This window comes from Chiloscyllium plagiosum, unplaced genomic scaffold (genome assembly GCF_037043375.1).
Source record: "Chiloscyllium plagiosum isolate Xiang-an unplaced genomic scaffold, Cpla_swu_hap1 HiC_scaffold_14, whole genome shotgun sequence".
Classification (NCBI taxonomy): Eukaryota; Metazoa; Chordata; class Chondrichthyes; order Orectolobiformes; family Hemiscylliidae; genus Chiloscyllium; species Chiloscyllium plagiosum.
Window position 1 is genome coordinate 30,420,414 of NW_028270152.1, and position 24,347 is coordinate 30,444,760.

The 24,347-nt window shown below is 38.6% G+C and overlaps 1 protein-coding gene across 3 annotated transcripts in view; it reads right to left on the reverse strand.

Moving 5' to 3' along the window:
- Positions 1 to 3,189: 3,189 nt before the first annotated feature.
- Positions 3,190 to 24,347, reverse strand: part of raf1b (Raf-1 proto-oncogene, serine/threonine kinase b) — a 111,031-nt gene continuing 89,873 nt past the window's right edge. For all 3 annotated transcript variants that reach the window (XM_087994257.1, XM_087994256.1, XM_087994255.1), the window contains exons 13-17: positions 22,763 to 22,810; positions 12,586 to 12,703; positions 10,377 to 10,508; positions 7,625 to 7,759; positions 3,190 to 3,988 (exon numbers count right to left, since the gene is read on the reverse strand). In XM_087994257.1, coding sequence (XP_087850383.1) covers positions 3,848 to 3,988; positions 7,625 to 7,759; positions 10,377 to 10,508; positions 12,586 to 12,703; positions 22,763 to 22,810 — 574 coding nt within the window. In that variant the 3' untranslated portion in view covers positions 3,190 to 3,847. The remainder of the gene's footprint in view (positions 3,989 to 7,624; positions 7,760 to 10,376; positions 10,509 to 12,585; positions 12,704 to 22,762; positions 22,811 to 24,347) is intronic.

Here is a 24,347-nt window from a genome sequence, read left to right on the forward strand (position 1 = left end):
TTTTCCTCATGTTGACTTTGGTTCTTTTACCATTCACTTTAAATCTAGTTCTCAACCCATCTGTCAACAGAAATAGTTTCTCCCCATCTTGTCAAATTTCCTTATAAGTTGAGCACTTCTCTCATATGTCCTGTTGTATTAAATAGGAGCAGAAGGTTGCAAAGGGAAAGAGAAAACAAAAAGACATGAATTTATATATATTATTTAATGACAATAGGATAACATTTCCTTTTTTCTACCCCAAGGGGTGTTGAGATTATCTTGAGGGCTACTTTTTGATTACAGGAACTACGTATGGTTTCCAAAAGCTCTTTCTTCATTTGCACAAATTTATTTATTAGATAATACAGTTGCATAATATTTTTGTACCTTCTGTATTTTTGGTGAATTGTTCAAATGTTTTTATCTTTAGTTAGGCAACCAAAAGACTGCATATATTATCAAGTCTTAACGTGGAATCTGCTGAAACCCTCTCTTATGCCTTATTTAGCTTGAGACTTGACTATTCCATCACATTCCTGACTGGCCTTCTTAAACTTGAGGTCATCCAAAAATTGGTGACACGATTAAAACTCAAAACAATTTTTTTCCCCTGTCACCCAGGTTTTCACTAACCTAAACTGACTCCCAATTCAGCAATATTTGAAAACATGGCTGAGAATTTTAAAATCTCTCCAAGGTCTCACCCCTCTCTTACTCTGCAATTTCCACCAACTCCACAAGCCTTCAAGATATCTAGTTCTAGCCTCTGGTGTATCCCTGATTTTAATTATGCCACCATTGGTGGTCAGCTCTTCACTTTTGTAGACCCCAGATTCTAGAATACTCTCCCTACATCTTCTGTACCTCACTTCTCTCTTTTAAGACCCCTCATTACAATCTCTTTCACCAAGCTTTTGGTAATATGACCTGGTATTTCTTTCAGTGGCTGGCTATCATGTGTTTCTTTTAAAATACCCCTGTAAAGCTCCTTGGAACATATCAGCATATTGAAGGATACATATTTGTGGCAAAAATTGAATTTTAAAAGACTGAATTAAAAGCTAGCCTAATGGCGACCATGTAACCATCGTCACGTCACTTGTAAGAAAAATCCACCTGGTTCACCAACCTCCTTTAGGGAAGGAGATCTTCTGGGCTTACCTGGTCTGGCCTACATGCAATTCAAGACCTGCAACAACATGTTGACTTTAAACTGGCCATTGGGCAAGAAGGCATAGCCAGCAACACCCACATCTTGTGAAAAAATAAAAATAGCCCTTTTTGCCTTCTAGTAGCTACTTTAGCAAGACCTGCTTCAGAAAGATCATTGATTGGAGGTATCAAATGGGTAGTGGCCTGTTGCATTATTTATAAACAGTAAATGATATTAATATAATCAGCTTCCCATGTTTTGATCCTACGGAATTATTCTCCTAATTGCAAAAGCGGCAATTAAAGAATAGAATTTTTTTTAAAAACTGTTAAAGCTAAAGTGAATCACTTTTAAAACGTTTGGAAGTGTGGTGTAAACTTTCTGTAGGCACAGAAATCCAACATAACTGGGTTTGTGGTTCTTCGGTCCCTTTCCAATGTCAATATCTTTGTTTAGGACTTGGAACTGGGAAGTGAGTTTTGATCAAAGTGAAAAATTGCTGCAGATCTAGGTATCTCCAGCCCTGTGCTACTGCCAGAGGAAAAGGGCATAGATTGAAAGTCTGAGTGACAGCAAGAGTTTCAGTCCAGGACCAGAAAACAAAGCTGCCCCTTACTGCAATCCAACCCAGAACGAGCCTTGGTCTGGTTGGGTCTTGGAATTATCATCCTTGCCAATCTGGAAGAGTGGAATGAAGAGGAGAGACAGAATCTGTGAATTGAGAAGCAACTCTTCACAAATTGTTTCTCATTTCCCTCCTACGCGTAGGGGTGACTTTTCCATTGGTTGCTCCTCTAATTGAATTTTCACAGTTGTTTAAGATACTGAAGGTGAATTCACTCTTGTTTCCTTCCATTTTGAATACCAGTTGGACTTCCTAAAGTGTTTTACAGCTGTGTAATTTAGGAATATGACTGCTAATTTGAATACAGCAGTGTGATAATGACCTGGTTATCTGATTCTGTGATGTTGAAGTGTAAATATTGGCCAGAATACTAGGTCTCAATCTCCTGCTCTTTGAAACAGTATCATTAGATTTCCTGTACAGCCAGGCCTCACTTTACTGTTTCATCCAAAAGACAAACATCATTTCTTGCAATAGCTTATTGCTCCAGTCTTTCTCAGATTTCTGACTAAACAGTGAAAGTACTATCAGGTTTTATAAACAAGTGTCATTAAGCAAGTAGGCAATACTGTGACAGATGTCTTTAGGATAAAAATGAAGTCAGTCATGTAACCTGGTGAGTTGGCTGATAAAATTCTCAACCTAAAGATATTCTGAAATTTTTAAAAAACCAAAAAGTGAGAAAAGAAAAAAATCCCTCAGGAGCCAAGAGTTGCTTTGACTGCTTAAAAAGACAATGTAACACATATCAGTAAAGTGGTACTTTTGGTCATGATAAATGTAAAAAGAGGAAAATTCTGTTCCATAGTTTGAAGCATAAGATAACTTCAAAAATGGTGTTTGGTTAATGGTGCTTTTACTGTTTGTTACAAATTAAAATGTGTAACCTTGTTGTGCCATCCTTTTTGTTATCAACTGGAAGTTAGATATTTTTGTCAGAATTATTTATGGGAATCATAAATTTAAACTATAGTGTTTACTATCATTTCAGACTCAGCTTTCAGCCATTTATTATCTTAAAGTTCTTCTTCTTGATTGATTTTGATAACTATTGAGCTGTGCTCTACCAAAAGGTTAACAGCTTGTGGTGGGGGGTGGGGGAGTTGGGGGGTGCAGGAAATAAAATTGACACAGAGAGAATCACTGAAATAACTTGATAAATGTAGCATGATGGGTTATAAAAACAAATATTATCCGCTGGAAGAACAGCCATGTTTGGCCTGCTTGCCCTACTGTCTAAACCACAATTGCACAAAATGGGGAATGAATTAAAAAGTTTCACTTGGTCACAGCAATCTCTAGTTTTCTACTGGATATTTTTATGCTGCTCCTCCACAGTAACTAATTGTATATCCATAGTCTTTTGGCATTTCAACACTGCCAATTGATGCAATCCCATTTTTCAACGATTGAATGTTCTGAAACTTTGAGTGGATTAAAATGAACTGCATATAATTCTGAATAAAACTCAAATTAACTTATTTTATTAAAACACATGGGACTGACAACAACTCTACAGGTATTCAATGGAATACCACATCATCCCCACTCATTAGCAAAACAAAATCCCAAACCAAAGTGAAACAAAAACCTCCCAATTATTTATAACAACTTCAACACATTTGTTGCGTCATACTGACTCACGGTTTACTGCATTAGTCCACCTTTAGTTCTCAGATTTGATAAGTCAATATAAAAGCAGTGAATATTTTCTTTATAAGTGTCTTCTTTAATAATCAAGTTTTTTGGTGCTTGGATCATCATGTGGTATGCTGTAATGTGGTTGTTTCCAATTCAGCCACCTGGAGCCAGCACACAGTCTGAAATTTGCTGATGAGCATAGTAATGGGTAAAACAGCTGCAGACAAGGTGTACAAGTCAGTTTGTCCACCTCTGAAAAAGGCTTCATGACGTTTATCAAGATTCCACACATTGAATGATGTGGATGTACTTTTACCTTGCTAGTTAGTATTGTTAACCTGAACAATACCAGTATCAGGATTGATTACAAGTGAATGGATGTTGCATATATGACCCAAAGAAATTCAACGACACAGCTTTCTCCATTGCTCTCAACTCGAGATCAGTTAGCAAGCCACCACTCTTGTTGACGTTAAGGTTAATGGATTCAAGTCTTCAGTGTGTGCAGCTCTATGTAGAGAGGGTTCAGAGGCACTACGGTGGATTTTGGGTAATGAATGTTGCAATAGTTCAACAGAAGATAAAATCTGTAACGATTTCAGAAAGAAAAAAATTCATTTAAAAAGACAAATTAAACAATGGCACTCCTAAACATGTTGAATAAAAAATAATTTATCTAACTTAAATTACAGGAATGGCAATTTAAATAAAATCGTGGTTAGAAACAATTACTCATTTTAGCTAAATTCTCACAGTAGGATTTAATCAGATTCTTTGCAATAATTATTTTTAAGAAAGTTTTGTGACATCTGAGTGCTGTAGGAATGCTTTGTCCAATTAACTTGGTTAGAAATGCCATTTCTTCTATAATCTAATTATTACTCAACCTTGATGCTATTAATCATCGCCTGCATTTTTGGAATTCTAGATGCAGAATGCAAAGTGATTATATAAGGTGAAACCTAAACTTGCAGAGTCAGTCAATCAAGCCTACCTGTGGGAATGCAAATTAACAACAGAAATTGAATCCTTGTGCCCCAAGGCTATTTACACTCATCCCCAGCAAAGCTCAGAGCCACCCCCATCCCTAACATTTAAAGTCAGAACTAAAATCAAAATGTTTGTTACATGTAAAGTTTACAGCACATTGAACGAATAATGTAATACCCAAAAGTATTTTCTAAAATTAAATTCAACTCGTGGAGGTCCAAATTCAATTTGTTCATAAAATACAAAATCAACACATGTAACCATTTCATTACAACACTTCATACAGAAAAGGAAGCTAGACAAATAAAAATTAAGTACTGCTGGAGATCTAAAATAAAAATAAAAAGTGCTGGAAAAACTTTGCAGGTCTGCCAGCATCTTTTGGAGGCAGAAATAGACTTAGCTTTTTGAGTCCAATGAATCTTCTTTAGAGCAGTTCCAGAGAAGTCATTGGACTTGAAATTTTAACTCTGTTTCTCATTGTACGGAGGCTGCCTGACCTGCTGTGTTTCTAAACACTTTCTGATTTAAGGGAGAAAGAATTGAGCACTGATTTTTAAAAGGCAGCAGTAATCAGCATTCTGCAAAAAGAAGTCAGAGAACTGAAACAGCTCTCAAAGTCAAAAGTGACATCCCACATGACTGACATACACTTTCCATCCTCATCCTTCGTAATCTAAAAGCAGCCTTAGACTGAACTGATCACACCGTTCTCCTCCAACGCCTCACCATTCTGCTCATCCAGTTAGATGGAACTGTGTCACGTGATTCTCTTCCTACCTATTTCATCTCAGCCTGAGAATCACTAGGCTTTCCCTCCTGTTCCCTTAACATTACCTTTGTTGTTGCAAAGGGTCTATCCATGGCTCCTTCCTATTTCTGATCTACATGTCACCAAGGGGGTTGCATCATCCAAAAACATGGTGTTAGTTTTCACATGTACACTAGTGACATCCTGCTCTACTTCATTAGCACTTCTCTTGATTCCAAATTACTGCTAAATTATCTGATATTTATACTAAGTTTAAACTTTCTCCAATTAAATATTGGGAAGAATGAAACCATTGTTTTCAGTCCCCATTCCAAATTCCATTCCCTAGAATCAACTCAGTCCCTCTTCATGGTAAGAGTTCATGGTTAAGTTAGTTGTTTGCAATCTTGGTGTCATTTTTGACTGAGATGGGCTTCTGAGCTCTTTTGGCCTAAGACTGCTATTTTGACCTTTAAAATATTACTTACTTCAGCTCATCTGTTGCTGATGCTCTCATGCATTGCCTATGCCCAGACTCCATTATTCCAAGATAATCCTGGCTGGTCTCCCACGTTCTATCCTTCATAAATTTGAGAATATCCAAAACTGTTGCCCATGTCTTAACTCACACCAGATCCTGATCCCTCATTTCCCTGTGCTCACTGATCTCCAAAGGCACCAGATCAAGCGACGACTCGGTTTTAAAGTTCTGATCTAATTTAAATCTCTTCATCTTGTATTTCACAATCATCCAAGACATCTGTCGTCCTCTAATTTTCATCTATTCTGTGTTCCCAATCAATAATGGTCATGCCTTCAGTTGCTTAGACATTCCCTCTGTACACTACTCATCCTCATTACATTGACTTAGTACACTCCTTAAAACCTACCTCTTTGACAAAGCATTTGGATATCTAACCTAAATTATCTCCTTTGGGTACATTCAGTTTTATAATGAAACAGCTGGGGATGTTTCATTATTTTAAAGGGACTATATAAGTACAGACTCGTTTTTACTAGAAATAAAATCTGTCCTGTTGAGAGTGATAGAAGGAAGAAGAGTTAAAAAAAAGGAATATGATTTGTGATTTTGATCATTTCTCCAGTACTTGATATGCAAGCTTCTATAATTTGTTAGCAACATGGTGTTTTCCATGTCCAACTCTTACTAGTATTTAATTTCAATGAGCCATGCTTAAATGATTTCCTAATCACAAAATAAAGAGATAATACAGGTATTCAGCTTAAGTAACTCCTATAATAAAACTAAGAACTATAGGTACTGGAGGTCTGAAACAAACAAAGACAGAAATTGCTGGAGAAACTTAGCAGGTCTGCCAGCAACTGTGAAGAGAAAATAGGGTTAACATTTTGAGTACATTCCAAAACCTGTTCTGAAGAAGGGTCATTGGACTTGATGCTCCAGACCTGCTGAGCTTTACTAGCAATTTTTATTTTGTTTCTGATTTCCAGCATCTTTCATTTCTTCAAAGGGTACTGGTTTCATGAAGGGTCTTCACAAATCAAGAGGAGAATTCAGAAGAGCACTCAATTTTTTTTCTCATAATGCCATCACATTCAATTAAGTTGGTGCATTTTAATTTAATGCCTTTAAATAATTGTGTCAATTTGTGAATTCTGATTTTTTTTCTTTTTGGTTGAATAACTCCTACGCTTTTTAGGAAATCTGTTTAATGCTAGTTCTGATATTAGTACTGAATTTACGCTTCACCTATGTAATCTTGTTAAATTGTCTTGGCTTACTTGGAGGTAAAGCACTGCATTCATCTTTTCTACACCATTTCATAGAGTCATAGAGATGTACAGCAGGGAAACAGACCCTTCAGACCAACCTGTCCATGCCGACCAGATATCCCAACCCAATCTAGACCCACCCGCCAGCGCCCGGGCCCATAATCCCTCTAAACCTTTCCTATTCATATACCCATCCAAATGCCTCTTAAATGCTGCAATTGTACCAGCTTCCACCACATCCTCTGGCAGCTCATTCCATACACGTACCACCCTCTGCGTGAAAAAGTTGCCCCTTCGGTCTCTTTTATAGCTTTCCCCTCTCACCCTAAACCTATGCCCTCTAGTTCTGGACTCCCCGACCCCAGGGAAAAGATTTATTCACCAATATTTTATAACACTTCTCTCTTCAATCAAAGAGATTACATTGCAGTGTTCATTCAGTCCAAGATTCTATGATTAACGCAGAGATTCTTCTCTGGATTCCCTCCAAATAATTCTCTTGTGTTTGAATGATTAAAACAGCAAATAATTCTCAAGATTTCACCAAATTACAAGTTGAATATAACCTTTACATGTACTCTTCTGATTTAGTTTGCTCAGGAGGAAAAGTTTGCAAACCTGTCTATTTGCCTCTAAAACCAATACAAAATAGAAATATGAGGCACATCTTATTTCTTTGGTCTATTATCAGTAAAGCAGCAGCTGCTCTCCATATCTTTAATCTTACCTGAGGAAAGAGGGGTCGATCATCCTTATTTCTGTTCAAACAGTTTGCTACAAGTCTCTTCATTGTTTTGGGGCAATTTTTGTAAAGTTTAGTGAGGTCAGGTGTTAAAAATCCTCGTCCCACCATAAAAATAATCTAATCACATGAAAACAAAGGTAAATACAAATATTAAAATTGTGTTTAATCAATGAGTGAAAGAATGCGAAATATATTTACCAAAAAAAAAATGCTTAATTGCAAAAACAAAGTGCTGAAAATAAAGCAAAAGATAAAAATCTTGAAAATAGTAGGCTTTGCAGAAGTGGAGAGTAAAATAGAATGAAAGTTTCAGGTTACTGTTTAGCAGACTGATACATTAGGATAAATCTGGTCAGGGGGCAACAGTACCTCAGTCACCTACTGGAGAGCCAGCAAGAGAATGCATCACCTCATTTTGGATAGGCCTGCTATATCTTCTTCCATTCTGGCATTGAACAGCCGGTCATCTACTGTGATTAAGGCCAACATGGAATAGAAGTTTCGCCTCCTAAGAACTGTCAATCTCTGATTATTGAGCAATACTTTGAAGGCACAGGAGGCCTAGGATTGTTACAGCCAGTTAGCTTAATTTGATGGACGGCTTGTTTACAATGCAGACTGATGCCAACAGTGTGGGTTGAATTCTTGCATCGGCTCAACCTCTCCCCTCCCTGAGAAGCAATGACCCTCAAGTTAAACCACCGCCAGTCATCTCCTAATGGGTGAGTTCCCCTACAGTCTGGCAAGATGGATGGACATTGCTGGCAAGGGCAGGGGCTAGCTCGCAATAGACCTCCCATTTCCCTCAAGCAGGCACTGAAAGTTATTGAATGAGCGACCACTTGGAAGCACACAAACTACCATGGACATGTTTGCTTGTTGTGAACCCACTGTTCACTCCTGGGTTATTATGAGCAGCTATGGGATGAGATCCTGCAGTGCTCACTAATTGCCCACCCCAGATCATCAAATATGAGCCAGGCAAGATCGGCTTTCCTGGCTCTTTTTACCATGGACTTAAGGTGGAGGCAGGAAAGTAGGAGGGACTCCAACCACCACTCAGCAAAAGTGAGGACTGCAGATGCTGGAAACCAGAGTTTAGATCAGAGTGGTGCTGGAAAAGCACAGCAGGTCAGGCAGCATCCGAAGAGCAGGAAAATCGACGTTTCGGGCAAAAGCCCTTCATCAGGAAACCCCCCCCAACCACTACTCTCCCACCGGATCAACATACAGACTAAAAGCAGAATTGGGCCCAGACTGTCATAGACCCTGACCCCGATCATCTTTCAGACCCCACCATGGAGGGGGCACAAGACTCTGCCTATTAGCTCCATTTTTCTCTCTCCGTAGGTGCTACCAGACCAATTGAGCAGTTTCTGTTTTTACTTCAGATTTCCAGCATCTGTACATTTTGATTTTATATTTATGCTTTTATTAATGTTTTGTTTACATGACTGGTGGCAATGTGGAATTCTTTTGCTGTCATTTTCGATTTACCAGTGCCCAGTTAACCATGTAGTCACAAAAGGGTTTTGTTCCAATCGGTTACAATTTATCTAATTTTATTTCTAGAGATAGATCATTTCAATAACCAAATGTCCACATAATAACTCAAATTAATTGCAACCCAATATATCTCTGTACATTAATTTTCATTATTTTGTTTATTTACATGTAGCTCTAAATGATATTGAATCTATTGTTATAGGGCTCAGTAAAACCCCTTGGGCTTCCAAAACCTTGAGATATTTTCCTACATGAGAAGGTACTATGTAAATCCAGGTTTATTGTTTTTGAAATTCCGTCTCATTGCAGAGACATGCAGTTGCAGGAATAGCATTCACAAAATTGAGACCCACATTCCATGTGTGTAGCTTACACAGCAAATTTTATAATTTGTTTTAGTCATTCATAGCATGTGGGCATTACTGACTGGTCCAATTTATTGTCCATCCTTGTTACAACTTATTACAACTTGGGTTCACAGCATAATAAAATTGCAGCTTTGAATTTGCAAAGGCATCAAAATAGTTCATTATTTTGTTGCTTTGAAATTAATTTTTTTTTTGCAAGGAAATTGGTAAAACAGATGCATTTCCATGAGGTAAAATGCCTGTTGTAGTACCAAACCATGCAGACTGGTAGACTCCAATGATAATTTCTAAGTCTCTACTCAGTTAGGTAACTTCAGTCAGCACACCAACTGGAATTCTGAAATTGGTTTCAATTGCCCAGAGCAGAAGCTTCCTGAACAAATGGTTCTGATCTTTACTTGCGAACTCCTACTGGAAGATAACATGATCACACCCAGCAAAGACGTTCCCATGCAATTTACTCATGAATTTTGGCCATCTTTTAGGCTTTTGACATCTTTAAAATCGTACACTTCCAACACAATTAAACAAAATTTATGGCGTATGCACCACAAACTGCAGGTCATTATTGCTACATTTCCCTGCAAAATCACATGTTGAGTCATCATCAGAAAGCATTTTGTTACTGGGGGATGAAGGGCAGGGGAAGAAGAATAATGACTAAGAGCCAAGACTGGATGCCCTCTCAATGTCATCTAATTACGCAGCACCATAATCAGAGGTGCAGAATAAGTCACTAGTCTGCCGTAGTATGTGACAGGGAAAGCATATTAAAACAGTTTTGGGCAAAGAAGGAGGTGAACACCAAAGTACCTAATTGTTTTTAAAGAGTTGCATGCTAGAACATATTTCCTTCTTACCTGATCTCGATTGTTTATATGGGAGTAGGGCAGCTCTCCGGTCATTAGTTCAAATAGTACAATGCCATACGAATAGACATCAGATTGAAAACTATATGGATTAACTTCCTCCATTCGGATGACCTCGGGTGCCTGAGAAAGTTCCATGGAATAAGTTACATTGCTTAGTTAAGGGACTCAACTAAGAGTTTCATACATTTCACAAAATGCAAACCTTAGAAAACATTCTTTCACTCAACTTTGTAAAAATAAATCGTGCAGTTGAAGATGACCAATTGTTGAACTATATCACATGAGCAAGTATATTTAGTTTGTAAGAAAGGAAGGAAAACAATTAAAATGGGAGATATTAACAAAGATTCTACATTATTTACGACCTGCCGAATCTGAATAGTTAGCTAAGGTCTACAGGAAGAATTCAACCAATCTTGCCTAGAAAAGGCAAATCAGAACAGACCAAAAGAATTGTTGAAGTCTTTTCAAATGAGAACCAGCAGTTGAAGTACTATACTCTTAATCTAATTCATGCTTTCTTACCTTAGGAATGAATATTTACCCTTTCTCCCTCTGCTCAATGCATGTTCATATACACTAAGCAGGCCAAGATCAGCTTTTTACATCACTCAAACCCACCTAGCGTTGACTCCATCAAGCAAGATTTGTGAAGAATGCATGAAGATTCCCCTTAAATGTAGCAAAGCTACCTTTTTCATCCATGTGGCAAACAGCTCCACATTCTCAGCAAGCTGTTTGTACCTACCGCTCTTAAATTCTGTATTCGCTTATCTCCTGTCTGTGCCATTTGTTCTCCTTGTCTGCCATATCAAACCACTTCATACATTTTGAAGACAGGTCATCAGATCTATTCATTCTTTAATTTTCATAGTTCTTTGTTCTCAATTATAACATGCTATAAATCTTTCCTGCATTTTCTCTAATGCTACAAATATCCTTTTCATAGTTTGGAGGTCCAGATCAACACAGCAGTGTTCAAACTGCAATCAAAATCAATACATTTAAATCTAACAAGCTTCTATCCTTCTTCCTCCATAAATGAAACAAGTACACTTCACAGTTTATGGACTTATAAATCTGTAATGCCACTTTTAACAAAGAATATATCTGCATTCCCAAATCACTATGTTTCTCCATCCCATTTAATTTTTACTTAACACTTCTAAGAAAATAATCGTTTCCTTACATCACCCATCAAAATGGAATATTTTGTTATGAAGAGGAAAAGTAGACATTATTGTCTACAAGCTGGAATATTCTATTTGAAAGAACATGGTTGCTGAGAGAAAGAAAAATCTAATGGTGAAGGTTTCAAAGAGTTTTTTTTCTATTAAACCGCGGTCAATTGGTCCAATTTACAAAAAGTAGTCAATTTCAGTTACATTTGCCATTTCTTCAGTAGCATTAAGCAGCATCCAGACCCTGATGTAGGAGGCTACATCTTTGAATATAGAGGTGCAAAGTCTGCCTGTTCGCAATACAGGACTGTAAATACCGCATTGAGATTAGGCAGAAAGTTATTCTGATTGGAAAGAAATTATATGTCTGTTACTATTATGACAATATAGTCATGTCTCCAACTGTAATGAATTTTCCAAAGATTTCAATAGTATTGTCAATTTATAATTCAATTTAGAAATAGAATCTAATTAAAAGTATTTTGAGAAAAAAGTCTAGTGTCCTTTAGATAAGATAAAAACCAAGTTTAGCACTGAGTGCTTACTATTCACAGTCAAATATAGTAGTGTACATAAAATACCAAATTAACAGTAGACATTCTGATTCGTGCTGTACAAACAGCCAGGTGGCAGAGATCCCAATTTCTTGCCCTATTTGCTCCTTTTCTAACTGGAGTTCCAGGTTTGGAGGCAGGTTGTTTGACTGTGGTTCAGAAATTGCTGTTAAGATCATGAATAGAACATTTGATGATTATGTATTATTAACAAAAACAAGATTGGACCCTTATAACTCATTGTTTAATAATCAATGTTTGACACAGACATGGTCTTTCATTTCCTGAATGAAAGCTTTATAAGTCTCAGGTTATGGATCTGATTTTTATGGTCTCGGGATAAGAAAGAAGCCTATTGAACAAAACCACAGTTTTGACATTTATCTCAACATACACAACTAAACCAGTTTTCTAAACATCCACTGTCCTTTAGAAGGAAAATGAAAGCATGCATATCCTCACCATCCAAAGAATGGAACCCGTTGGCTGTCCTACTTGTTGGGACCCACTCCATCGAGATTTCACAGTTGCTAAGCCAAAATCTCCAATCTTCACAGTGAGGCCTTCATGAAGAAAGATGTCTGAGCTTCTGTTAAGGAGAATGTCTGTCGACAGCAGCAGTGTACTGCTGGTAAAACAAAACTGTTTCCAGTAACCTCTGTCCAAATGTTAAAAACTGATTAAGCTTTAGTTTAACTTCCTCTTTTTACTTCACAGTAAAAGTAATTTTTCCTCAATTCGCACTTTGTAAATATAAGGTAGTGGATTCCTTCATGAATTCACTATTGAATGGACATCCAAAAAATGTTCTAGCACCATAAGTACCAGTCGAAATTAAGACTGTGTGCACGCTTTCTAAGATAGAACAAATCACACACAAATAAAACAAATCTTCAGAAGTTTTTTTAAAGTGTATGAAAAAATCCAGATATTAAAAAGATGATAATTAAAAGTCATTATATGGTTTGCTGTATAATTGTAATAACAATACAAGAATCTATGAAAAGATGACAAACACAACCAATAAGAGCATTTAGTAATCTAAGACAGTTATAAAATTATCAAGTGTCTGTGAAGTTTCACTTTATGTGTTAATAATCATTTTCAATTTGCCTGTTCAGACACATTGTGACACAGCTCTAGGGCAGTTGGGACTTGAACCTGGACCTTTGGGTCGAGAGGTAAAATGGATATTTTCAATGCACCTAATCAGCAATGTTATTATACACCTCTGAAGCAGATGGGATTTGAAATCAGCCCTCCTTGTTCAGTGGTAAGGATATGACCACAAGAATTGTTTATTTGTTAATATTCCTTCACTAATAAAGATGTCAATGAATCAATAGTAAACTGCATTAATTTCCTTGTTTGACTAACTAGCTGTGTAATGTTTAGAAACACATTTGGTCCAGTTTAAATTTTAGTTAACCGTCAATTAACATTTGTTTCCCCATTTTAAATTGATGGACTAATTCTGACACTAAAATGTTAACATTCAAGCATCCAGGTAATATCAAGCTGAATCATCTCGATATATTGCCCCTAATTGTCTGAAATATTCCGTAAAGCTCTTTGTAACAATGTATTTGGTTTTCATTCTGAGTATAGCTACTCGCTGTGGCAGAGATGGGCAGAACGCTGAACAGCAAAAATAACAAATATATTTGAAATCGTTTAACATCTAAAAATTAGTCACAAGCATACAAGAGTATTGAGTTAATAAGGTTATAGGATGTTGCACAATCCAAATAAACACCCGTCCCTCTTGAATTAAATAATAATTCTCTGTATTTCAATAATATATTAATAGGTTTAAGATTCACTTCTCATTTATTATCCATTGCAAATTCCTAGGCGCATATCTAGATTGAACAATGGCTCTCAACTTGGGAAGCTGGACTTACAGTTCTCCCCTTTGGAGGCATTGCAGTATACCATGCTGGGTTTGCATTGTTGTTCCTGTTATTTAATGTGAACTTATAATTTTGAAATGGAAATTTTAAAATGCTAATCATTCATTTAACAAAGCAGGTGTCAGTCACAATTTTACTCATTTCACAGATCAATAGAAACTCCAGTCTGCTCTCTCCCCTACCTAACCAACTTCCTTTTATTCCCTACTGTAATTGACCTACCAATTTTAGATGTTTATAATCAACCTGTTCAGATATGTCATGACAGACCAGTGGATCAGGTGGCAAATGACTTGCTAAAGAAATAGGATATAAAAGTAGGGGGAAGTGTTGCTACAACTGTACAAGGTATTCGTGAGACCATACCTGGGGAATTGCATACAGTTTTGGTCCCCTTACTTGAGGGAGGATGTAGCTGCATTCAAAGGAGATTGAAAGGAGATTTACTAGGGGATCCAGAAATGGAGTGTTTGTCTTATGAAGTTTAGAAGATGAGAGAAGACCATTGAGGTATTTAAGATGCTAAAGAGGATTGACAAAGTAGACATAGAAATGATGTTTCCTCATGTGGGCAATCGAGAATGAGAGGTCACAGTTTTAGGATAAGATATGGCAGATTTAAATCAGAGATGGGAAGAAATTACTTCTCTTGAAGGGTCATTAATCTGTGGAATTCACTACCCCAGAGTGCAGTGGTTGCCAAGACACTGAATAAATTTGAGGACATGGTCAGATTTTTAATTAGTAACAGGTTGAAGGGTTATAGAAAGCCAGCAGGAAAGTGGAGTTGAGGCCAAGCTGAGATCAGTCATGATCATGCAAAATGGTAGAACAGATTCAAAGAACTTAATTGCCTATTCCTGTTCCCAGTTCTTATGTTCTGGTGTACCCAGGCCTCAGGCACAGAAGACCAGTCCTTGTTCTTTGCAAACTGACCAGCAAATTGCTAGTTTGATTACTTAATAGCAAATTAAAAACAATCCATTTCCACTATTCCATTGCCCCCTTGCAGAACTTTAGCTCTATTTTTGCACACCAGCCATCAAATTGCTCGTTTGCCAGATTAAACAATGAACAATTTACAAGCACTGCCAACCAGGGGTAGCACAACAAATCAAAAGGGACAGGTAGGAAATGAAGGAAGGGGCTAAATCAAAATGGAATTACAAGGGGAAAAAATGCACCCCAGCCATCACGGCGCCCCACACTCATTAAAAGGAAAAACCAGCCCTTTGATATTTCCTAATCAACCTGTTCAGAGATTAGATTAGATTCCTACAGTGTGGAAACAGGCCCTTCGGCCTAACAAGTCCACACCGACCCACCGAAGAGCAACCCATCCAGACCCATTCCCCTACATTTACCCTTGACTAATGTTGTTATACACCTTTGGAGCAGGCAGGACATAAACCCAGGCCTCCTGGTCTAGAGGTAGAGACTTTGGATGATTCAGTGGATGTTTTTCTTTTTTCATTTATCTATTATTTAATATACAGTAGAGAAGTATTAGAAATTAATTAACTCAATTTATTTAAATTAATAAAGTAATTAACTAATCCGAGATGGCTGGGCAGGTGATGTGCTGTAGCTGTATGATGTGGGAGCTGGCTGATCCCATTGTGAACTGCAGTGACCACATCTGCAGCAAGTGTTAGTTGGTGGAGGAACTCCAGCTCAGAGTTGATGATCTGGAATCTGAGTTTCAAACATTGCAGCACATCGGGGAGGGGAAGAAGTACCTGGACGCTTTGTTTCAGGAGGCAGTCACACCTGGTAGATTAAGTAATTCAAATTCAGTTAGTGATCAGGGACAACAGGGTGTGACTGAGAGTGAGGCAAGTAGGGGGATCCTGAATTCAGGAATGAGGGAGCCTCAGCTCATAACCTTATCCAACAGACGAGATTCTTGCTCCCTATGTGGAGGAGGAAAAGGGCTGTGGGGAGAATGAGCCAACTGACCACAGCACCATGGTGCAGAAAGCCATTCAAGAGAGGGGAGCAAAAAGACTAGTGGTAGTTATAGGGGATTCTGTAATTAGGGGGATAGATAGTATCCTTTGCAAGGAGAAAGTGAGGTCTGCAGATGCTGTATCCTTTGCAAACCAGATTGCGAGTCCTGTATGGTGTGTTGCCTGCCCACTGCCGGGGCACAGGACGTCTCTGACCAGCTTGAAAGGATATTGGAGCGGGAGGAGGATGATCCGGTTGTTGAGGTCCACTGTGGGACAAACAACATAGGCAAGACTAGGAAGGAGGACCTGCTTGGGGAGTATCAGGCACTAAGAGTGAAAATAAGGAATAGGTCCTCAAGGGTCATAATATCCGGATTACTGCCTGAGCCACGTGCTACTTGGCTTAGGGATAAAAAAATTAGAGAAGTAAACAGGAGTGGTATGGAAAAGAGGGGTTCTGTTTCCTGGGGTATTGGCATCAGTTTTGGAACCGGGGCATTTGTACCAATAGGACAGTTCCACCTGAACCAATCTGGAACTGGAGTTCTAGCGAAAAGGATAAATAGGGTGGCCACTGGGACTTTAAACTAGTGAGTCGGGTGGAAGGGCAAGGGAGAAATAACAGCAAGTATGATGGTTAAAAAAAAGGTAAGCAACAGGTTAGCTTGTGTGCAGGAGGGTTTAAGTACAAGGCAGACTATGGAAGAAGTAAAAAGGAAGGATAATTCAGGAGATATTATTAGAAATGTTCAAAATCATGAGGGCAAGAAAATAGCATAAGGGCACTTTACGTGAATGCTCATAGCATTTGTGACAAGATTGATGAGTAAACGGCACAAATCATCGCAAATGAATATGATTTAGTAGCCATTATGGAGACATGGTTACAGGATGGTCACAACTGGGGTATCATATTCAGGGGTATCAGACTATTAGGAAGGACAGACAGGAAGGTAAGGGAGGTGGTGTAGCTCTGATATTCAAGGATGACATCAGGGTGGTCCCAAAAGACAATATAGGTTCTATGAAGAATAAGGTTGAATCCATTTGGGTGGAAATTAGAAATTCTAAGAAGAAAAAGTCACTATAGGTCAGCAAATAATAACATCACATTGGGGCAGCAATAAACAAAAAACTGCCTGTAAAAATGGTACGGCAGTTATCATGGAGGATTTTAATCCACATGTCGACTGGTCGAATCAGTTAGTTTCAGGATAGCCTTGAGGAGGAGTTTGTTGAATGTATCTGCGAAAATGATTTCTTGAACAGAATGTAATGGAACCGATGAGGGAGCAAGCTATCCTAGATCTGGTCCTGTTTAATGAGACAGGAATAATTAATAACCTCATAGTCAGGGATTCTCTTGGAAGGAATGATCACAGTATGGTTGAATTTAGAATACAGATCGAGAGTGTGAAGGTAAAATCCAATTCCAGGGTCCTATGCTTAAACAAGGGAGACTACAATAGAATGAGGGAGGACTTGGCTAAAGTAGACTGGAAACAAATATTTTATAGTGGGACAGTTAATGAGCAGTGGTGGATTTTCAAAGCAATTCTTCAAAGTGATCAGAAAAGAAAGTGAAAAGAAAGGACTGTAAGAAAAGGGGTACACTGCCATGGGTGTCTAAGGAAATAAGGCAGACTATCAAAGTGAACGAGAAGGCATTCAAAGTGGCCAAGACAGCATGAAACTAGAAGATTGGGAAAACTTTAAAGATCAACAGAAAGCTACAAAAAGGGCTATAAAGAAAAGTAACGTAGAACATGAGAAAAAACTAGCACAGAATACAAAGACAGATAGCAAAAGTTTCTATAAACATATAAAACAAAAAGTGTGGCTAAAGTAAACATTGGTCCTTTAGAGGATGGGAAGGGCATTTAGTTAGAGGATATGATGAAATGGCCAAGGCATTGAACAGGTATTTTGTATCGGTCTTCACAGTGGAGAACACCAATAACATGCCAGAAATTGACAGAGACAAAGGTAGGTGAAGGTCTGGAAAAAATTCATTATTATGGAAGACCTACTTTGGGCAAGCTAATGGACCTACAAATTGATACGTCTCCTGGCCCTGATGGAATGCATGCCAGGGTACAATAAGAGATGGTGGGAGAAATAGCAAGTGCACTTGTGGTAATTTTCTAAACGTCGCTGGACTCTGTGGCAGTTCCAGCAGATTGGAAAACAGCAAATGATTCGTCATTGCTTAAAAAAGGGAGGTCAAGAAAAGATGGGGAATTACAGACTGGTTAGCTTAATCTCTTCGTGGGGAAGATGCTTGAGTCCAGTATCAAAGAAGAAATAGCAAAGCATCTAGGTAGAAATTGTCCCATTGGGCAGACACAGCATGGGTTTATGAAGGGCAGGCTATGCTTACCAAATCTTTTGGAATTCCATGAAGACATTACAAGCAAGGTGGACAATGGGGACCCAGTGGATGTGGTGTACCTAGATTTTCAAAAGGCCTTCGACAAGGTGCTGTACAAGAGGCTGCTGCAAAAGATAAGGATGCGTGGCATCCAGGTAAAGTATTAGCATGGACAGAGGATTGGTTGACTAACAGGAAGCAAACAGTGAGGATAAATGAATGCTATTCTGGTTGGCAATCAGTAACTGGTGGTGTGCCTCAGGGATCAGTGTTGGGACCACAATTATTCACAATTTATATAGATGATTTGGTGTTGGGGACCATGTGTTGTGTGTTGAAGTTTGCAGATGAAACTAAGATGAGTGGCACAGCAAAGTGTGCAGAGGACTGTGAAACGTTGCAGAGGAACATAGATACTTTAAGTGAGTGGGCAAAGGTCTGGCAGATGGAATGCAATGTTAATAAATGTGAAGTCATCCATTTTGGTAGGAGTAACAGTAACACGGAATATTACTTGAATGATAAAACGTTACAGCATGCTGCTATGCAGAGGGACCTGGGTGTCCTTGTGCATGAATCACAGAAGGTTGGTTTGCAGGTATAACAAGTAATTAGGAAAGCAAATGGAGTTTTGTCCTTCATTGCTAAAGGAATATTGGTGTAGTGGACAGCAAAGAAGGTTACCACAGATTACAACAGGATCTTGATCAGATTGGCCAATGGGTCAAGTGGCAGATGGAGTTTAATTCAGATTAAAGCGAGGTGCTGCATTTTGGGAAAGCAATTCTTAGCAGGACTTATACACTTAATGATAAGGTCCTAGGGAGTGTTGTTGAACAAAGAGACCTTGGAGTGCAGGTTCATAGCTCCTTGAAAGTGGAGTCGCAGGTAGATAGGATAGTGAAGAAGGCATTTGGTATGCTTTCCTTTATCGGTCAGAGTATTGAGTATAGGAGTCGGGAGGTCATGTTGCAGCTGTACAGGACATTGGTTAGGCCACTGTTGAAATATTGCATGAAATTCTGGTCTCCTTCCTATTGGAAAGATGTTGTGAAACTTGAAAGAGTTCAGAAAAGATTTACAAGGATGTTGCCAGGGTTGGAGGATCTGAGCTACAGGGAGAGGCTGAACAGGCTGGGGCTGTTTTCCCTGGAGTGTCGGAGGCTGAGGGGTGACCTTATAGAGGTTTACAAAATTATGAGGGGCATGGATAGGATAAATAGACAACGTATTTTTCCTGGGGTGGGGGAGTCCTGAACTAGAGGGCATAGGTTTAGGGTGAGAGGGGAAAGATATAAAAGGGACCGAAGGGGCAACATTTTCATGCAGAGGGTGGTACGTATATGGAATGAGCTGCCAGAGGATGTGGTGGAGGCTGGTACAATTGCAACATTTAAGAGGCATTTGGATGGGTATATGAATAGGAAGGGTTTGGAGGAATATGGGCCGGGTGCTGGCAGGTGGGACTAGATAGAATTGGGATATCTGGTCGGCATGGACGGGTTGGACCGAAGGATCTGTTTCCATGCTGTACATCTCTATGACTCTATGAATTGAGTTGAAAAGCAGGGGGGGGGGTAATGTTAAAACTATACAGGGTGCTGGTGAGGCCACACCTGGAGTAGTGTGTGCAGTTTTGGTTTCCTTATTGAGAAAGGATGCACTGGCACTAGAGGGAGTGCAGAGGAGGTTCACTCGGTTGATTCTGGAGTTGACGGGGTTGGCTTATGAGGAGAAACTCAGTAGACTGGGATTACATTCATTGGAATTTAGAAGAATGAGGAGGGATCTTACAGAAGCATATAAAGTTATGAAGGGAATAGATAAGATATAAGTAGAAAGGATGTTTCCACTGGCAGGTGAAACTAGGACAAGAGGGCATGACCTCAAAATTAAGGGGAGCACATTTAGGACTGAACTGAGAAGGAACCTCTTCACCTAGAGTGTTGTAAATCCACGGAATTCCTTGCCCCGTGATGTAGTTGATACTACTTCAGTAAATGGTTTTAAAGCTAAGATAGATCTGTTTTGCACAATAAAGGAATTAAGATATACAGTGAGAGCGCAGGTAAGTGGAGCTGAGTCCACGAAAATATCAGCCATGATCTTATTGAATGGAGGAGCAGGCTTGAAGGGCCAGATGGTCTACTCTTGGTCCTATTTCTTAAGTTATTTTGTTAATTCAAACCCAATTCCCTAGAACATTAACAGTAATAACCACTAGGCCATCACCTCCCATAAGGACTGGCTTTTAAATAAGTGAACGATTCCTATCATTGCAGGAACATGTGCTGCTTCATCATAAAAGGACCATCATTTATAAACTTTCATGTACCTTCACAGAAGAATGAAGATAGGGTGAATTTCTTGGGGTAGATTCTCTTCAGTTTTTTTTACTGTAAGTTAGGGGTGCACAATGAGGTTGTAATTCAGCCCCACCTGTGTACAGTTTCAGCCACCACACTTTAGAAAGGTCATTAATGCTTTGGACAGAGTAGAGAAAAGATTTACTAGAAAGGTTAGGGAGTTGAGGATTACAGGTAGCTAGGTAGGTACACAGAGCTGGCACCGTCCACCTTAGGCTAGTGGTGACTACTGGAAAATTTGTCAGCAGCACTTAAGATGATGAATGGTTTAGATAAAGAGAAACTTTTCAGTGGCTAAAGAGTTGATAACCAGAAGACACAGATTTAACATGATCGGCAAAAGAACTGGCAAAAAATCTTTTTAAAGCAAGTGGACAGGATTTAAAATGCAATGCTCAATAGGAAGGTGGGGACAGATCCAATAGTAGCCTTCAAAAGACAGTTGGCAAGCTTATGAAGGAGAAAAAAAGTTCAGGGATAGTATTAAAAAGCAGAGATTGGAAATAAATAGATTGTCCCTTGAAATATGTGGCATAGACTTAATGAGCATTCTGAATAGCCACCTATGCCATGATTTAATGATTCTCTCATTCATCTACAGTACCACAGAAACACAGGTACAGTACACAGACTTTTCTTCTATGATTAACTCCACTTGTTGTTAAAGGAAGCTGCCAAATATCAAATGATAACTTAATCCATCCTATGTGTCAGCTCTAAACTTATGAACATCTTAGATGCTAATGAACATATTGAAAATAAAAATAGTATTCTGAACTCTTCAGGAAAGTGAAGAATAAATGGCAGGTGAAAAGCATTTCAAAATGTATTTGGGGATTTGATCAGCTGAATTTATAGCTTCATAAACTTTCTTGAGTGTTGCAATGAACCTTGAGAATCACATTACTGTAACAAACACCAGAGGATGTGGAAGGAAGTGTGACAGATAAGAATCATTAATTTTTTTAAAATCTTAAAAATATAGATAAGTAAAGACATGATATCAAAAACACTTAGCACATATCCATCATACTCTAGATGTCAAATTTTATTACAAATTCAAAACAAACTTAAAAATTAATGAAGAACCAATCAGGCAACTTAAAAAGAAATAAAGAAGACAATCAGACATGACCTTTTGTCATGTAGCCTGAAATTTGTAAATACCTGATGATTTGCAAGTTTTCCACACTAATAAGCAACTGCTTTGATACAATCATCTCCACTGTAAATACTATATTGTGTCTTATGTATTTGCCAAATAATTAACAATATTCAATCATTTTCTTATCCAATCGCTACATTGCTACTGTTCCACATATTATCTAGATTTTATCCCACACACCTCAGTGAACCAGGGCTGTTCCCAATAGAAATCACCCAGAAGTTACATATTTTGGTTATATTGTACAGACCAAGTTCCCTATTTGAATCGAATACTGTATAGTCACACAAAATGTGAAACAGCCATACAAATCAATGCTGACTCCAGAGTGCATGCACTATTCGTGGACTTTCTTCCATCAAGTGAATTTTGTTTCATTGATTGTCCTATGAAAGATGTTGAAAAGATCACTAATTGTGTCCTAAGTAGCCTATCAATATGAAACTGCCTATTCAGGAATCTGGCTGTAGAAAGAAGAATGTGAATGACACTAAATTTCTATGTAATAACACAGGGGAACTCAGAATCTAAATTAGTCATCGCCCATAACGCCATAGATTAAAATGACTCTTGTAATCTGCATCACCCTTTGTTAACTAGTCATCAGTTGGGTATTCAGAAGGGTGCATATCAGTGAGTTAGGTGAGAATGTAACATGCTACAGAAAGCAAGACTCAAACCTGAGCTGCAAATAAAGCAAACTGATTTGTGTGGATGGGGATGGGAATTCCATTACTTTTCATGATGCTATCCTGAAAAATCTCATGTTTGGCACTCATCGAAATTTGGCATTTATTTCTGCTGTATATCATCCAGCTGAATTCCTCTAAAGAATAAACAATAAAAGGTCAAATAACAAATAAAAAAGGATATTATTTGATTTCATGTCTCTGTGGATAATATTCTTTGCATGTAAGTAACTGTAAAAGAAGCAAACCACACAGTCAGGCTGTTATGTTCAGGCTGTGATACTTTGGCCATTTATGTAGTTTTTCTCTTCCCATCAGTAAACCTATGTCTCCAACAGAAATAATGCAAAAAAAGTTAAGCAATACTTTCCATGCATCTGTCATTGTATCTTTTGGAATCTGCAATACCTGTACAAGTAGCCTGTTTCATAGATTTACTGTTGTGGACACGGGACATTATTGTTTCCCCTTTGCTCTTTCATGGAGAGGGATTTGCATGGCAGATTCTGAAAAATGAGGCATCTTCTCTCCATTTACTTGGCCCTTGAGCCTACTTGTCTCTCTCTCACAACCTCTCTCTGTTAAACCGTCTCATAGCTTGGCACAGAAATAAATTATGAGTTAAAAATGGGCTCATAGATCCAGCCCAATAAAGTTAGCAGTCAACTGATTTGACCAATCTTTGTTCCTTACTTAGCTGTTGCTTCCCCAGACTACAATCTGCATGTTGAACAATTTATACATATATGCACCCCAGAGCAGTACCTCTATTATATGCAAGTCAGACTCTTAAAGACAGGAGAACAATTTGAATAGCCAGGAATTTCTATTTTAAATATTTTGTGGCCACACTACACTTTGCATAAAAGTAGCGTATGAAAGGGGTGGCATGATAGCACAGTGGTTAGTGCTGTTGCCTCACAGTGCCAGTGACCAGAGTTCAATTCCAATCTTGGGTAACTGTCTGTGTAGAGTTTGCATGTTCTCCCTATTCCTTCATGGATTTCTGCCAGGTGCTTGAGTTTCCTCCCACAGTCCAAAAGATGTGCAGATTAGGTGGATTGACCAAGCTTAATTGCCTTGGAGTGTTCAGGGGTACACAGGTTAGGTGGATTAGCCATGGTAAAAGTTCCATGCGGGGGTTGGGGGGGCGGGGGTGGGTCTGGTCTTCAGAGGGCTGGTGCAGACTTTGGTGAGCTAAAGGTGATTCCTGATGAAGGGTTTTTTCCCAAAACATCGATTTTCCTGCTCCTCTGATACTGCCTGACCTGCTGTGCTTTTCCAGCACCACACTCTCTACTCTAATCTCTAGCATCTGCAGTCCTCACTTTCGCCTTGGTGAGCCAAATGGCATCGTACTGTACTGTAGAGGTTCTGTGATTCTAGTTCATCTGACTACATGGAATTTCAAGGCTACTTTTATATAATAGTGATAGAACTGTCACCTGAAGCAATTTCAGATACACTTGCCACTGAAGGAATGCAATAAAGTTTCATCAAACTAATTCCTCGGATGAAGGAACTATTCTGAGGAAATATGAAGGAGATTGGGCCTTTACTGTCTGGAGTTTAGATGATTGAGAGGTGATCTTATTCAAACATGCAAATTTGTTATAGGGCTTGCCAGGGTACTTTTGCCCGAAACATCGATTGTCTTGCTCCTTGGTTGCTGCCTGACCTGCTGCACTTTTCCAGCACCACTCTAATCTAGATTCTAATCTCCAGCAGCTGCAGTCCTCACTTTCGCCTAAATGCAGCAAAGATACTA